Below are 17,882 nucleotides of genomic sequence, written 5' to 3'. Positions count from 1 at the left end.
TGCTATTCTTTTCACATTCAATTGAAATAGTTCTGGCTAAGAATCTTGGCATTGCAGCAAAATGACTTAACCCTGCCATGTCACGTAATTAATTGTAATTTAACAAGCTCTGAGGAGAGTGATGGGATGGCAGATACTAAATGAGAACCTTGCCTCAGATTTTGCAGAGGGGTTGGGCATTATGATTGCAGAAACATCTGAAATGGCTGTAGAATTATTGGTGGAGGCTATTATTTCATGCTAAATGGTCTTGAAGAAGTTATTCGCACATTGCAGGGGTTCGCTGTTTTACATCAAAGGGAATAGAGGAGAGACGAAGAGGAGGATCCGACTGACTATAATTTTCCGAAATTCTGTTAAAGGGAAACTGTGACATCTCACCAAGACAAAGGGCAAGGATACATCAGGAAATTACAGGGATAAAATTACCAAGTATTTGGAGTAAAGTTAATCAAGACCAGTCAGCATTGAAGTAAGATCAGAAAGTGCTGGATAAACTGCACAGGTCTAGCAGCATATGTGAGAGAGTCCAGTATGACTTGGTCAGTCAGCATTGATTTTGAAAGGCAGTTTGTATTTGAGTTGTGTTATAGAATTCTTTAAAAAAAAAGAACAGATATGTAAGGGAGTGAAGCTGATGTGGCTTTTATTAATTTTCAAAAGTTCTTCACAAGTTATCACTAGAGACTTGGTGGCAAAGTGAATGCCGTATACAAGCATACGTATACAAGCATACGTATACAAGCATACGAAATTGGGACAGAAGTAGGCCATTCCGCCCTTCAAACCTGTTCTGTCATTCAATAAGATCTTGGCTGATCTGTTTGTGTTGAGTTCTACATTTCCCATCTAGCCCCAATAACCTTAGATTCTTGGCGAGGGAATCAACCTATCTCTGTCTTAAAAATATTCAATGACCTTGTTTCCACTGCCATCTGAGGCAGAGTTCCGAAGTTGCACAACCCTCTGAGAGAAAAAAATTCTCCTCAACTCTGCCCCAAAAGGGCAACCCCCCCTAATATTAAAACAGTGCCCCCTTAGTTCTGGACTAGCCCACAAGAGGAAACATCTTTTCCACGTCCACCTTGTCAGTACCGTTCAGGATCTTGTATACTTCAATCAATTCACCCTTCACTCTTCCAGACTCCAGTGGAATTGAGCCCAGTCTGTCCATCCTATCCTCCTAAGGCAACCTGCTCATTCCAGGTATCAATCTAGTAAACCTCTGAACTCTCTCCAATGCATTTATATCCTTCCTTAAATAAGGAGACCAAAACTGCACACAGTATTCGAGATGTGGTCTCGCCAATGCCCTGTATAAACTGAAGCATAACATTCTTACTTTTATGTTCAATTCCTCTCGTAATAAAGGATAACATCCCATTAACCTTCTTAATTACTTGCTGCACCTGCATACTAACTTTTGGTGACTCATGCACAAGAACATTTAGATCCCTCTGCACCTCAGAATTCTGCAGCTGTTCTCCGTATAAGTAATACTCTGCTTTTTTTATTCCGCCTGCCAAAGTGAACAACTTCACATTTTCCCACATTATACTACTTCTGCCAGATTTTTGCCCACCCACTCAACTTATCTATATCTGTCTGAAAACTCCTTATGTCTTCACAACACACTTTCAACCCATCTTTGTGTCACCTGCAAATTTAGCTACCATGCCTTTGCTCCCCTCATATTAAGTCATTGATATCAATTATAAAAGGTTGAGGCCCCAGCACAGACCCCTGCGGGGGCCCCACTCGTCACATCTTGCCAATCAGACAAAGACCCATTTATGCATACTCTGTTTTCTGCTAACCAGCCAATCCTCTACCCATGCCCATATTTTACCCCCCTATACCCTGAGCTTTTATTTTCTGCAATAACCTTTGATGTGGCACTTTATCAGATGCCTTCTGGAAACCCAAGTACAGTACATCTGCAGGCTTCCCTTTATCCACAGCACATGTTACTCCTTCAAAGAACTATAATAAATTGGTTAAACATGATTTCCCTTTCACAAAACCATGCTGGCTCTTCCTGATTACCTTGTGTTTTCTAAATGCCCAGCTATAACCACCTTAATGATCGATTCTAACACCTTCCCTATAACAGACGCCAAGCTAACCGGCCTATAGTTTCCTGTTTCCTGCCTCCCTCCCCTTGAATAGAGGGGTTACATTCACTACTTTCCAGTCTGATGGAACCTTTCCAGAATCTAGGGAATTTTGGAAAATTTAGCGCCAATACTACCTCATTAGCCATCTCTTTTAGGATCCTCAGATGAAGCCCACATAGTGAGGTAGATTGCTGAAGAATAGAAAGTGTAATTGTAAAGTGACTGACTGGATGGATGAGTGGTGTGCCATAGGGGCCTATGTGGGTCTGGCTATTACCATTTATAAAACCAACCTGAACTTGGGCATTGAGGGAGCAATATTAAAATTTGTTCAGGGAATTTTGTAGAAGGACTAGGAATGTGCAATACTGAAGACTGCAGGAAGGCAAAAAGGTAGTGTAGCCTGATCGACGGATGGATGGCAGATGAAATACAGTGCAGAAAAATTTGAAGTAATAAATTTTGCCTTCAAGAATGGAGGAGGCATGCGCACCATGAAGGGAGTGGAGGAGCTGGGGGATCTTGTATAGATCCACAATCTATACAAGATTGTTAATCCAGACCAGTTAGATAGTATGGTGAGTAGGTAAGGGCAGTGAAAGGGCAAATCAAATTTTTTATTGATTCGTGGAATGTGATCGTCACTGGCAAGGCCAACACTTATTCACCTTGAGAAGGTGGTGGTGAGCTGCCCCCTTGACAACTGAGTCGTTGCTAGGCCATTTCAGAGGACAGTTGGTCAACTATATTGCTGTGGGTCTAAAGTAGCTTATAGACTGGGACAGCAGTTTTCCTAAAAGGCATTAGTGAACCATACTGGTTTTCACAACAACCTGGTAGTTATGTGGTTACCATGAGTGATAGTCGGTTTTATTCCAGATTGACTTTATTCTCCAGCTGCCTTGATGGAATTGAACTCATGTCTCTGCAACATTCATTCAGGCCTTGGATTCTCCAGTCCAATAACTTAATCACTATGTTACCATTTATCTATTAAGCATTAAATATGAAAGCAAGCTAAATTTGTACGAGACCTTAAATTTTGATAAGCGAATTGTGTACGTCCCATTATGGGGAGAATATCCAAAGTGCAATGTAGATTGCCTAGGACTTGGTAAGAACTTGCAGCAGTAGAGAGTTTTCAGAAGTTGGGAATTGTTTTACCAGGTTGATGAATGATCTGATAGAAACCTTTAAAGGTGATGACAAGGTTATGAATGCATAAGTAGTAATAGATTGTGATGGTAACAAGAGGGCACACATTTAAGATTAAGGACATGAGATAAAAGAAGCATAGTTTTGGTCAACATTAGTGACTTGCTCAATATTTGCCTCAATATATCCACCTAAGTGATTATGTCTGGCTGGCAATCTGTGAAGCATGGGTGCTCTTTATCTCAAAAAAGCAATATTTTACTAAAAAAACACAATGGCTTGATCATCATCATGGAAATTATTTGTTCCAGATCTTCCAGCTCCACTCTAAAATGTGACATTGGGTGAACTTCTGAAGAAATAGCTTGAGTTTTGCCATGGATCTTGACACATTGTCTTAGTCTGTCCTGCCCATTAAATATGATTGAAACGATCCCATTCTGAAATGGGTCAATCCTCTACACTGCTAATTCATAAAATCTACAGATAGATTATTGAAACCTTCCAAGACCTTTGGACCATGCCATATGCATCAGGATTACCCTCCTTTGGCAAAAATGCATAACTGCACAATAGTGCAATTAATTTTAATAATTAGTTAATTTGAACAATAACTTGAGAAACTTCTATCCCTTGATTTACCTAGGTACCCATTTGAGTTTTTTGACAAAAAAATTACCAGTCCTTAACTAATTCCATGACTGTCCTATAATTTGAGTTGTGTAAAATTTAGGACAATTTATGACTTAATAAAGTCTTTAACTGTCTTGTGTGTTCTAGGCATTGTGGTTGAAGATTGTCTTTTGCTGCTCCTTAACTTAATGAGGAACAATAGTTCAAATCAGAATTTTTTCAAGGAGGGTTCATACATTCAACGCATGAAACCTTGGTTTGAGGTTGCTGAAGACAATTCTGGTTGGTCTGCACAGAAAGTGACAAATCTTCACCTGATGCTGCAGGTAAATAAATAAAATCTCATACAGATCTTATAAAATCCTTAAGCTACACCAAAGAAATGTGTAGCCAGTTGGTTATTTTTCAGGTGTAGTCACTGTTCTAATATGGTAAGTACAGCAGCAAATTTACCTCCAGCAAGTTCTCAAACAGCAGTGATACATTTGAAGGATGAATGTTGACCCGGACATTGGAGAAAACTTCAGGTTCTTTGGCAAATGCCAGGATCTTTTACAGCCAGCTGAAAAAGCAGATGGGGCCTGGGTTTAACCTCAATTGAAAGGCAGTATGTCCAACAATGCAGCAGTCTCTTAGCAATTACCTGGTTATTACATATTAACAAGGAGCTGGAGTAGGCCATTCAGCCCCTCGAGCCTGCTTCACCAATTAATAAGATCATGGCTGATCTGAACTTGAAATCTGCATCCCACCTACCCCCGATAACCTGTCATCCCCTTGCTTACCAAGAATCTATCCACCTCTGCCTTAAAAATATTCAAAGACTCTGCTTCCACCACCCTTCCAGGAAGAGAGTTCCAAAGACACTCAACCCTCTTGAGTGAAAATTTTTTGCCTTATCTCTGTTTTAAATGGGTGACCCCTTATTTTTAAACAGTGACCCCCTAGTTTTAAATTTTTTCCACAAGAAGAAACATCCCCTCATATTCACCCTGTCAAGACCCCTTAGATTGGTTCGTTTAGCCATGCCACTTTCTAGCAATCTGGGCACCTTCAATCATCTAATTCTTATTTCCATTACTATGCTAGAGACTGAATTGTTCTGACTGATAACCCACCACTGTTACTATTTTGTCTATGTTTACTATGCAGTCAGTCCCTGGTTTCATTATTTGATGTAATTGCAGTGTGATAGCTCAGTTCACATGAGCTGCATAACCCTTTCAATCAATAACTTGTCATGTCCCGAAACCTACCAGACTCTTGCAGATTGTAGTGATTCTTTTCAAGAAAACGTAGCTGCAAGAGATGAATTCATGTCACTGCAATTCTATATTGATTTTACTTTAACCATTAAGTTATCCTTGGATAATTCCAAATATACCTGCCATAAAGCCTTGTAAATTGGTCCAATTTTCATGTCTTTTCATAAAATTGAGAACTTTGGTAAACTTTGCAGGAAGAACTATAATATAGAGCTTTTTAAGGAGGTGGGCTGTTTTAGAAAATATTTTCTTAAATCTGCTGTTGGTAATTATAACAATTATTGAAACTGCAGTGCATGTGATTTTATAATACAGCATTTTGTTTTGTTGGAGAGAAATGCAAGCTATGATATTATTTCACTCCAATCTCCCCCACTATCTCTTGTCAGAGGATATCCTTTAGGAGAGAGTCTTTGCAAACCCATTCCTGTCGATCTCTATTGCAGTTACACCATCTCAAACTATTTTTCCTTCCATGACGATACAGTCAACTGCAGCGTGTTCTCCTTCACTTGCCCTTTTGTTTATTAAAAAAAAGACTTGCATTTATATAGCGCCTTTCATGACCTCAGGATGTCTCAAAGCACTTTAGAACCAATGAAATACTTTTAAGTGTAATTACTATTATATGTAATCTTGGCAGCCATTTTGTGATGTTGACTGCCCTACTGCTCTTCAGACATTGTCACGGGATCTTTTACATTGACCTGAAGGCAGACAAGGCACCAATTTTAACATCTCATCTGAAAGATGGTACTTCAGAAAGTGCAACACTCCCTCAGTAGTTCACTGCAGTGTCCGCCTTGATTTTTGTGCTCATGTCTTGAAGTGAGAATTAAACCCATAAAGCTTCCGACTCAGATGTTGAGAGTTCTACCAACTGAGCCATGGCTGTCGCACATGCTACTAACCCTAACCAAAATCACCAATAAGGGCAGGGGGTCACCTTTCCAATACACCCAACAGACCCTAACTCTGTCATTGTACTACCTACTGTTGACGCCAAGGCTTTTGTGATAACTTATGGAGGAGATGATAATGTAGTGGTAATGTCACTGGACTAGTAATCCAGAGGCCCAGGTTAACGCTCTCGGAGCATGGGTTCAAATCCCACCATAGCAGCTGGTGGAATTTATATTCCAGATTTATTAATTGAGTTTAAAGCTAGTCTCAGTAATGGTGCCATAAAATCATCAATTGTTGACCTTCTGGTTTGCTAATGTCCATTAGGGAAGGAAATCTGCTGTCCTTACCTGGTCTGGCCTACATGTGACGCCAGACCCACAGCAATGTAATTGACTCTTAACTGCTCTCTGATATGGCCTAGCAAGCACTCAGTTCAAGGGTAATTAGGGGTGGGCAAAAAATGGCCTTGTCAGTGATGCCCACATCCCATGAAAGAATAAAGAAAAAATACTTAAGATGAGACAAGAGCTTGCTGCTTATCAGGCAATGCCAAACCTTCTGCTTCCTTACCTGTCTCTATCTATGTGCCTCAGGTCCCGTTCTGTCAATGTCCTCAGTTGCATGTTGAGGTTTAACCATGAAGTGTTTAGTGTTCTGCTCCTCCAGGCATACATCTGATGTATCTCAGCTTCTCCTCCTTTCTGAAGCATTGCTTATCTGCTTGCCCCTACCCCACTTTGCTAACATCCCAAATCCATATCAGTATTTCCAGAATGTAGTTCTTAAATAACCTCTTCACTGCCAGTATCTTTTCCAGGTCAGTTCAACTGATGTATTTGCTAATACATTTAAGGAATAGATGATTTATTTTATGCCTGTCAGGAGATGTCATTCAGACTTACTTGCTTGGGAGAGTTGGTTAATTTATAACTTGGGATACTACTTGCAGCTAAAGTTTCGAAATATATTTTCTGAGAGGCGCAAAATATGGTTGACCTAAAGAGCAAGTTCTGTTAACAAGAACTCCTGGACTGTTCTAACGTTCTATTCCCAGATTCTATCGTTCTACCTGCAGAGTTGATTGATTGAAATTTCCTGTGGTTTTTAAATTTAGCTGGTGAGAGTGCTGGTGTCTCCTGTGAACCCTCCTGGTGCCACAAGTAATTGCCAGAAGTCAGCATTCCAGTGTGGCTTGTTACAACAGCTCTGCACTATCCTGATGGCAACCGGAGTTCCTGCTGACATTCTCACTGAGGTGAGTTGCATATCATTTTACAGCACAGAAATGGGGGGTTCAACTCATTCGCTCCACATGAGTCTCCGCCCGTCTTAAGTCACCCAATCAACATAATATTCTATTTCTCTCTTCCTCCTACTACTGAAATTCAGATAACCAGGCAGTGAAGGCTAGAACTGGAGCCTAATCTTTGCATACTTCCAAACCTTATTTGCAAAGACACACATTATACATTGTGCACCTCCAAACCAACAGCTACATTGTCGGCTTGCTCCTATATATGTGACCACAGCTGAATCCAATTAAACACCCAGTTAATACACAATTAATAGTTACTTATCTAGCTTCTCCCTAAATGCATCTATGCTATTTGCCTCAGCCACTTCAGTGTGGTAGTGAGTTCCACATTGTCACCATTCTGAGTAAGGAAGTTTCTCCTAAATTCCTTATTAGCTTTTTAATTCTTATATTTATGGAGTCCACCTCAAACAGAACATTTTTATGTTGACCCTATCAACCGCCTTTTATGGACCTTGGACCTCAATCAGATTGCATAAATTTGTTGTACAAGTTAAATTAAATTTATAGTCATAGCAACATACCTGAAAATTGCTAGGATAGGAGTAGTTTAGCAAAGGGTTACTAGTGGTGAGGATTATTTGTTGTATGTATAATAATAAAACATGATCAAATGTGATTTAAGCTTTTTGTATGTTGTCTATGGAAAGTGTTGAAGCATTAAAAGCATAACATTTTGTTAGTGGTAGAACTGCAATATTCAACATGTTGCTGTTAATATTTTTGAACTAACTGCTTTTGATTGAAGGTGTAACTTGTGTTCCTGGAAATCTCCTAAGGGCAGGATTTTTTACATAACACTTTTTAACTAAAATGTCCTTTTACAAAAAATCATAAATGTTCAGCACAAACATCACACCTGTGATATTTGATTTTTCATTTGGCTTTCCTGTTTCTATAGACCATTAACACAGTATCTGAAGTCATTAGAGGCTCCCAGGTAAACCAGGATTATTTTGCTTCTGTGAATGCACCTTCCAATCCACCAAGGTAAACAGATTTTTTTTAAACTCTCAAAAGCTTAGTTTTACTGTATCAAAAACAAAAAAAGCTGGGAAAACTCAGCAATTCTGACAGCATCTGTGGAGAGGAAGACAGCGTTCCTCTTCTCAGATGCTGCCAGACCTGCTGAGTTTTTGCAGCTGTTTTGGTTTTAGATTTCCAGCATCTGCAGTATTTTGCTTTTATCTTAGTTTTACTGTATATTCATTTGCTGATGTGTCCAAAGCTGCCGTGTTGTAAATGCAGGGCCAAATTTAGAAATTACAGATTTTTGTTTTGATCATTTTGCTAATTGAGTTATGCAAAGAATTGTAAGCATCCTGAGCCTGTGAAATGATTGCAATTTACAGTTCATGTAGCATCATTTCATCTACTTCTGCGTTGAACCTTCCTTCCCTCAGTTTTTAGTTACTGAATGTAGTGCAACTTACTTCTGTGCATTGTGACTGAAAGGTGCAAGTCAATCAGTATTATCCTCCTGTACTTGTCCTGAAGTTATTCAACCCAGGCAATGAATGCATTTTATTGATTTGGTAAAATGCTAGTGCCCACACTCTAAATGTACAGTGCTGATTTTAATGTTGTATTGACTGGATTTAGATTGGCTTGCTTTCGTAAGCCAATATTAATATCAAGTCTTCTGTTAGGTAATGCAGATGATGTTTTGAAGTTGGAAGGACATGTTAATGAATTATGCTGATTTACTGCAAAATACACTTTTCTACAAGTGGCAGTTTGATAAAACCCCATAATGGTCTTAACAGTCGCTTAGTATTACAGATTTTGAATATTGTCCTGATTGCCAGACGAAAAGGTTCAGCCACATGTCTCTTTTTAGCAACATAATGACTTACATTCATTGCTGTATTGTACACCTTTTTAGACAAAAATACAAGTTCTGAATATCCCCTGAACGTTGAGAGAAGTGCCTTGACTGTTCGCACCTCACTAAAAGAAGAGGAGCAACAGTGAGGTCTCAAAGAAACAATTAATCGATTAGAGCAGCTTTCTCAGTCTGTAGCATTGGCTTGTTTAATCCCAACTACATTGTCTGTCAAATGTCAGCCTATACTTGATGTTTTGAAAGTTGTGTTCTTAAAATCTCCTTTACCAAAGTTTATAAAATAACTCCTTTTCTGACACAGACCTGCAATTGTAGTACTTCTGATGTCCATGGTGAATGAAAGGCAGCCATTTGTCCTGCGTTGTGCTGTGTTGTACTGTTTCCAGTGCTTCTTGTACAAAAATCAGAAAGGACAAGCAGAGATTGTTGCCACGCTTCTGCCAGCAACTATTGATGGTAAGTTTTCCTGCTCAGACAGTTTCCAGGATATGTCAATAGCTGATCCTAGAAGTGAGAGGACAAGTTGCCAAAACTTTCCTTTCCTTTTCTTGGAAGAATAAAGTATATATGGAGTCTTAAAGGTGCATAAAATAATAAGTTAGGAGGGGATGCTAAGCATTTATGTTGGATCACTTGTGTCCAATTTTGGGTGTATTCATTTAGGGAGGATGTCAGGGCCATATGGAGGTTTTAGAAGAGATTCAGCTTGATGGTAACCAGGTTGAGAGCATTCACTTATGAAGAGACCAGAAAAAAGTGTTCACAATTACATTGGGCTTTGCTGAGGTAAATGGGCAAAAAAAAATATTTCCAATAGTCGGTAGTTAGAGGCTGTTATGAATAAGATTACCATTGAAAGAGCAAAGTTCGGCAAAAGTTTTATTACATAAAGGATTGTTTGGATCAAAATGCCCTGCCCAACAATAGTTACAGAAACTGGTTTAAAAGGGAATTGGGTGAATATTTTAAAAGATAAACTCGGAAGTGAAAAGACCAGAGAACTGGGATCAATAGGCCAAACAACACTCAACTGTGCTGTAAGAATTTCATTCTTGGAATTATAGCACAGGAGAAATTATTAGCACAATGGAGTAAATGACCATCTGCTGATTTAGACTCTAATCCTACAGCCCTACATTTACCTTGTATCCTTCTATATTTATTTTCAAATAGTTAGTCTTTTTGCATGTTGCACTCATAACCTCAACAGTTAATCGTTTGGTAGCACAGAACTTGAGTATCGTTGAAAAAAGAGACATGTCGAAGCTTTTCATGTTGGACTCATCCGACACTTTACAAGATTACTAACATAAGGGGAAAGCAACAATTTATACTGAGAAGAAGGTGCTGATTAACTGGCAGTTGGCAGTTAACTGTCAATCACCGTCACTGGTGCATTCTCCAGGGCAACGTCTCTACTTGAATCCACCTGCCAACCAATCCGCGTTCTCTTCTCATACAGTATAAATTGTTGTTTTCCCCTGATATTGGTATTCTTGCGAAGAGTTCTGATGAGTGCAAGACGAAAAGCTTTGATGTGTCTCTTTTTCTCAGCAAAACATCAACAGTGTAAGCGAGGTTGTTTTTATTAAGGTACAGCTGAAAGTTTAGAAACTGTTCATGCATTCTGCATATGTAACAGAATTTGAACTAATAATTCTTTAGTCTCAGTGGAATTGTGCTTTCTCAAAAGTATTGTCATGAATAAGAATTGTTTGCCAAGAAATAAGCTGTCCTTCAAGAATAGTAGTATTCCCTTTTTACTTGTCTCTTGCTCCCAGTCCATGACAATTTATACATTGTTCAAATTTGACTAGGCTTTTTGCTTTTTTTGTTTAGCCAATTCCATCTCAGCTGGCCAGCTGCTGTGCGGGGGCCTGTTCTCTACAGATTCACTCTCTAACTGGTGTGCTGCTGTGGCACTGGCACATGCCCTGCAGGATAACTCCATCCAGAAGGAACAGCTGCTCAGGGTACAGCTGGCGACCAGTCTTGGAAATCCTCCAGTCTCTCTGCTGCAGCAATGTACCAACATCCTGTCTCAGGTACGAGGTTGTGGAAGTTACTAAACCTAATTTGAATCCTGGGCTCCTGAGCTATAGCCCGGGCTAATGTTTTGAGTTCCCTGTATCAATATTCATCATTTTAGAAAATTTCAGAGTCATTGTAGGGCAGAGCGTTGGTGCTGCACTGTGTTCACTTCCGCCCTGTGGATTATTTGCAATTTTGGTGCAAGTTTCTGTTCTCGCTAAAGTTTTTCAGAGGGTTGAATCATTTTTCAACCAGGAAAGGTGAAGGCACATAACTGTTGGCCTAAGCTGAAGAAATTTTAAACAGGTGGACTTTTCCAAATGGGAGATGCTTGAGAGAGAAGGGACGTCACCTTTACTCAGGACTTCACTGGTCATAAAGGTGCTGCTCACCGATTTCTGTTTGTTTCATTGCTAACTCACTGAACTGTCATTGTTCAATGAAAACAGGGCTGGAGATCAGTCTCTCTTCAACTTTTTTTAGACTTAAAATTACTGTTTCTGAATCACTGTAAAACTCCCCTGCTGTTGAAAATGTGAAAAAGTTTCATGTGGCTGATAACTCTGATTTTGAGGATACAAATGGCTGGTGTCCATCACAATAATGTTACTGTACAGTAATGCCATCTTGGCATCACTGAGTGTAGAATGATAACTTGCAAAACCATTGAAGTTAGAGAGATTGCTGTTTATGTTGGAGCTGTGGCGGGATTAAAGATTAAACTTTTATATTGAAAATGTGAAATGTCTTTCAAAAGTGAGTGTGTTGGCACTTTATACTTTCACCTGTGAGACCAGAATTGAGACCAGAATTCAGCCCAAGTCCTGAGTACTGAGTGATAATGTCAGTTCAATGTATTTAACCTACACAGAACACCCACTCTACTTGAACCTACCTATGAGTAGTGCTACAGGAGGACTTCCCTTAATATATTTTATATGGTTTTTTAAGTGCTGTGTTTGTAGAATTGAGTTTCTGTAATTTTTCTTCAAAACCCGCTCCTTTTAAGATACTTGACCTTATTTTTTAAGGGCTGCAATTAATTGTAGTTAACATCCGTGATTAGCATGTTAATTTTTTTTTGGAGATGTTTGTTGAAGTGCGTTAATGATGAATGTTGAGGTAAATGAATGAGGTGCATTTAATTGGGAGTTAAAGTGTATGTGGGAGAAAGGACTAAGATTGCGCTGATAAGGTTATGTGACACAGGATGGGAAGAGGCTTATGAAGCGCATAATGCCATGAATCAAAAAATGGCCTGTCTCTGTGCTGCAAATTGCAATTTACTAATAAACCTCAGCGGAAATACTGGAGTTGTATTATTTTTCAATTGGTCTAAATATTCTAGGTACTCAGTCCATTTCCAGAAGGGGTAAAACTAACTGTTCTAAAAATGGAAGTTTTGTTTAACTTTGGTCATCTATGGTGCAGCTCGTGGTTTGTTTCCAAGGACTCCTGAGATCGAGCTTTCGCTCTTTTCTGGGAAAAAATCCTACTGTGTATTTATGAGGGAAAGCAGTGTTTGGTTTGTTAAAGGGCACTTTCTGGATGCCTGTAATATATGTATTCGAAGGCCAATAAGATTTGGAGTTATTGCTGGTAGTAAATATGGAGGAAACAATTATGTTCAAGATGTGAAATAAATAAGGAAGGAGCATAATTTACATTTCTCTGTGCAAGACTTGGAAAAGCCAACTTATTTCCAGTCTAAATTGCAGGATAATACGGAAGCAAGCACAGGTCACTATTCCATCCAAATAAATGATTCTGTTGCTAAAAGCAATTTAGCAATGTGGTTGACTCTTAGATGCCCTCTGAAATGGCCTAGCAAGCCACTCAGTTGTATCAAACTGCTACAAAGTCTCAAAAAAGGAATGAAACCGGACGACAATGGCAAAATCAGCCCTGTCGACCCTACAAAGTCCTCTTTACTAACATTTGGGGCTAGTGTCAAAATTGAGAGAGTTGTCTCCCAGACAAGTCAAGCATCAGCCTGATAATAGTCATCCTCACGGAATCATACCTTACAGATAATGTCCCAGACACCACCATCACCATCCCTGGGTATGTCCTGTTCTACCGGCAGGACAGACCCAGCAGAGATAGCAGCACAGTGGTACACTGTTGGGAGGGAGTTGCCCTGGGATCCTTAAAATCGACTCTGGACCCCATGAGTCTCTTGGCATCAGGTCAAACATGGGCAAGCAAACCTCCTGCTTATTACCATGTACTGCACCCCACTCCAGCTGATGAATCAGAGCTCCTTTGCGTTAAACACCACTTGGAGGAAGCATTGAGGATGGCAAGGGCACAGAATGAACTCTGTGTGGGCGACTTCAGTGTTCATCACCAAGAGTGGCTCGGTAGCATCACTACAGACCAAGCTGGCCGAGTCCTAAAAGACATAACTGCTAGACTGGGTCTACGGCAGGTGGTGAAGTAACCAATGAGAGGAAAAAACATACTTGACCTCATCCTCATCAACCTGTCTGCCACAGATGCATCTGTCCACGATGGTATCAGTAGGAGTGACCACCGCACTGTCCTTGTGCAGATGAAGTCCTACCTTCACATCGAGGATACCCTCCATCATGTGTGGCACTACCTCTGTGCTAAATGGGACAGATTTCAAACAGATCTAGCACCTCAAAACTGGGCAGCTATGAGATGCTGTGGGCCATCAGCAGCAGCAGAATTGTACTCAAACACAATCTGTAACCTCATGGCCTGGCATATCCCCCACTCTACCTTTACCATCAAGCCAAGGGGTCAATCCTGATTCAATGAAGAGTGCAGGAGGGCACGAAGAGCAGCACCAGGCATACCTAAAAATGAGGTGTCAACACAGGACTACTTGCGTGCAAAACAGCATAAGCAGCAAGTGATAGACAGAGTTAAACGATTCCACAACCAATGGATCAGATCTAAGCTGTGCCGTCCTGTCACATCCAGTCAAGGATGCTAGTGGACAATTAAACAACTTGCTGGAGGAGGAAGCTCCACAAATGTCACCATTCTCAATGATGGGGGAGCCCAGCACAGCAGTGCAATAGATATAGCTGAAGCATTTGCAACCTTCAGCCAGAAGGTCCCCTCCAAGCCAGTCACCATTCTGACTTGGAAATATATCGCCGTTCCTTCACTGTCACTGTCCAGGGTCAAAACCCTGGAACGCCTTTCCTAACAGCACTGTGGGTGTGCCTACACCACATGGACTGCAGCGATTCAAGAAGTCAACTCACCACCACCCTCTCAAGGGCAATTAGGGGTGGGTAATAAGTGCTGGCCCAGCCAGCAAAGCCCACATCCCGTGAATGAGTTTAAAAACAAATATAAAATATCACCAGCCTGTCAAGTAAAAATATTTCCTAATGCGCTTTTATGTTGCCTGTTAAATTGCTTAGCTTGTTATCTGTTAAGCTAACCGTGCAAACACTAGGTTTATCTAACTGGATAAGATTTATTTTGTCCATCAAGATTAAAGTAATTAATTGCGTTATAGTGAGCAGTTCCTGGAAGTCCATGAGTAGGAGATGGAACTGGGAGTCTGGAGGTATTTTTTTCTCACTTACATTTTATTTCCCTGGTGTTAGAATCCGCTGAGTGAAAAAAAGCAAAATAACTCCCAACAATCAGTTGAAGGTGGAACTTGGAGGCAGCTGGAAAATCAGCTCCAAACTGCCACCCACTGGCCACAGTCCGCAATTGTATTGTAGCAGGAAGATTGGGAAATTGAATGGTAATTATGGACATCAGTCCATAATGGGAAAGGCTGATGCAGACATCTGAATAAGAAAATAACAAGACAGCAGCAACTTTGGAAGTGAACTTCTGCCACAATCCTAGGCAATCTTAGTTGAAACATTCCTCTCTTTATTCTAATCGATCCACATGTCTTTAGTTTATCTCTGTCTGATTCTAAGGGCAGTTATCTACCAGCCTTTCCATTTTCTACCGAGCTGCAGATGACCAGTCAACCTTAAAACAAACTCAACAATTGAACAGCTCCCAGTAAGCTTGGGCAGTTTAACACATTTAAACACACATTTTTCCAATTGGGGTAATTTCCTACAGTGCTTGTCTTCATTTCCTACAGAGGCAAAGCAATCATAAAAGGTTTGTTTCACTCTCTGAAACCACCTGTTCCGCTGTCTCCAATCTATAAATAATCTAAATAAATAATGTCTAAATAATCCCAGGGTTCTGATCTGCAGCCCCACTTGTAATTCACTCCAGTGTTTCATTTCAAGAACACTGAGCTTTATAGTAGCAATCAGCTGGATCATTTTAAACCCACAAAGGAAGTGGGTTTGATTTGGGTGGAAAGTTTAAAAAAAATAAAAATTCAAAACTGGAATCCAACGCTCCTTGAACAATTTTAATGGAGGTTGTGGTCGGACAGCTAGTCTGTTCAGAGGGGGCAGGTTTGTGGTTGTTAATCCTTTTTAATGAGGCTGTCCACCTCCATTTTAAACAAAAACAAAAATAAAGATACCTGGAAAAACTCAGCAGGTCTGACGGCATCTGTGGAGAGGGATACAGTTACGGACCCGAAACGTTAACTGGGTTCCTCTCCGCAGATGCTGTCAGACCTGCTGAGTTTTTCCAGGTATCTTTATTTTTGTTTTTGTTTTGGATTTCCAGCATCCGCAGTTTTTTTGCTTTCACCTCCATCTTAACACTGGTTCTATTGTTAACCACGGTCAGCCAAGTTATCCTGCCTCCCCTGTCCTGTGTGATCGGACTCTCCCTGTCACCAATTCAACTTCTCTGTGATCAGTCCCTCCTAACTGCCACTACCCCATTTAACCTGCAGTTTTGTGTTTATATTTTCTGTCAGCTCGAGCAGGCAGTGTTTTTCTTGGCATCACCCAATGTGATCGGAAAAGGAAAGCTTGCATTTATATATCACCTTTCACGATCTCAGGAATTATAGTCACTCGAGGTGTAGCTGTTGTCTCACTGTTGAAACTGCAGCAGCTAATTTGTGCACGGCAAACTCCCACAAGAGCTATGTGATAATGACCATTCAATACAAGTTATTTTTTGGTGTACTAGAGGCAATTGTCAAGTACTTTTGCTCATCTGTAGGGCTACTAGAGAAGGCCAGTCAGCCATTAGCCCCTCTACATAGTTTTACCCTATAAGCCTGTCTCCAATGGCAGTATAAATGTCCAATGGTTCTGACGTTGGAGGCAGCAAGTACCCCTCAAAAGGAAGTTTTACAGTTGTTGCTCCCAAGTCTGTAGGTGTTGGCTGATATAAACTGGCAACAGCTTGTCCTCCTGGGACCTATCTGTCCCACCCAGAGCAGCTCCCCCTTGATGGGGGAAAGACCTGCAGCCAGGCAAAGTATAACATTACACGGTATAAGTCGGCACTTCCAACAGTAACACAAAACCAGTATATATTTCCTATGGAAACTGGCCAGTAATGTAAAAGTGGAATGAAAACAAAATGCTGGAAATACTCAGCAAATCAGTCAGCACCTGTGGAGAGAGAAAGAGTTAACGTTGCAGGCCTGAAACCTTTCATTAGAAAGGTGGTTCTAATGAAGAGTCACGGACCTGAGCCATTAACACCGTTCCTGTCTCCACTGATGCTGCCTGACCTGAGTATTTCCAGCATTTTCTGTTTTTATTTGATTTCTAGCATTCGCAGTAAAAGCGGATATGTCTTCTAACTAGATTCATGTGGCCTTTAGTTTGCTGTAGTTAGAAGCTTTTCATTGAAAATCTGTTAATAGCTTCTTAATAGTTAAGCCATTGATATGGAAAGACCTCCCTTGATCTGCGCTGTCCTGAATCAAGATCGTTTTGGACGCGATCTTTCCTTTCTAATGTATACTGCCTGTTTTAAGATGGTGCTGAATAGTTATTGTTCTCTCATGAGACTGGGACTGTAACACACAACTCTTCCTAATCCATCATCTGGTGTCACGAGTATGGAAATATGATTCTAATAGGGATGATATTTGACATTAAGACTGAGGTACAATGAGTGACTTCTTGCAACTTTGTGCGGCCTGAGTTAGTGCCACCAAAAAATCCTGAAAGCTGAAACAGTTGGAAATACTCCAGGGTCAGGGCATGTTTGGAAAAACAGAAAGCAATTGGTCAATGTTTCCTCAGAATTAGGAGCAGGGGCAGGCCATTCGGCCCCTCGAACTTGCCCCAAGACATTCGGGAATGAAAAGAGGTTTTGTCCTCAAGCATCTTAAATGTTAGATTTAACAAAAGAAGAAGCCTTTGATTAAAATTATTTTAAGTATCTTTTTATATTACTCATTTTTGCTGTATGATTTACAGGGAGATAAGATCATCAGACGGGTAAGTTATTTGGCACAGAGACCGTTTGCTTGTTGCAGCAGGGAACTTTTCTCTTGCCTTGAATTGAGCTATTTTCTCTAACTGCATTGAGTGAAGCACTGTCCTGGGTTTCTTGGTTTTATGTTTATGTTGTTTGGGCTTTATGTAACATGGGAGTTTACACTGAGTTTCTTTTCCTGTACTTTCTCGCTAGCATAGGGTGCAGGGACTTGGCGTTCTCACTGATCATCTTCATTTCCTCAAGGGGGCAGTGTGCAATAAGAAATTGTGAGGGCTTTTCCTAGT

General features: G+C 40.4%; 1 protein-coding gene across 6 annotated transcripts in view; it reads left to right on the top strand.

The window, feature by feature from the left end:
• The window catches only part of uso1 (USO1 vesicle transport factor), a 69,355-nt gene that overhangs the window by 28,928 nt on the left and 22,545 nt on the right, over positions 1 to 17,882 (top strand). For 3 of the 6 annotated variants that reach the window (XM_041186555.1, XM_041186549.1, XM_041186541.1), the window contains 6 exons: positions 4,053 to 4,231; positions 7,191 to 7,331; positions 8,293 to 8,381; positions 9,539 to 9,693; positions 11,077 to 11,282; positions 17,577 to 17,597. In XM_041186555.1, the coding sequence (XP_041042489.1) occupies positions 4,053 to 4,231; positions 7,191 to 7,331; positions 8,293 to 8,381; positions 9,539 to 9,693; positions 11,077 to 11,282; positions 17,577 to 17,597 (791 nt within the window). The remainder of the gene's footprint in view (positions 1 to 4,052; positions 4,232 to 7,190; positions 7,332 to 8,292; positions 8,382 to 9,538; positions 9,694 to 11,076; positions 11,283 to 17,576; positions 17,598 to 17,882) is intronic. The other 3 variants (XM_041186579.1, XM_041186572.1, XM_041186564.1) reach the window with 1 other exon arrangement.

The sequence above is a fragment of the Carcharodon carcharias genome, chromosome 1, assembly GCF_017639515.1.
Source record: "Carcharodon carcharias isolate sCarCar2 chromosome 1, sCarCar2.pri, whole genome shotgun sequence".
In the NCBI taxonomy this organism is placed as follows: domain Eukaryota; kingdom Metazoa; phylum Chordata; class Chondrichthyes; order Lamniformes; family Lamnidae; genus Carcharodon; species Carcharodon carcharias.
The sequence above is the reverse complement of the archived record's forward strand: the minus strand, read 5'-3'. Positions and strand labels throughout refer to the sequence as shown.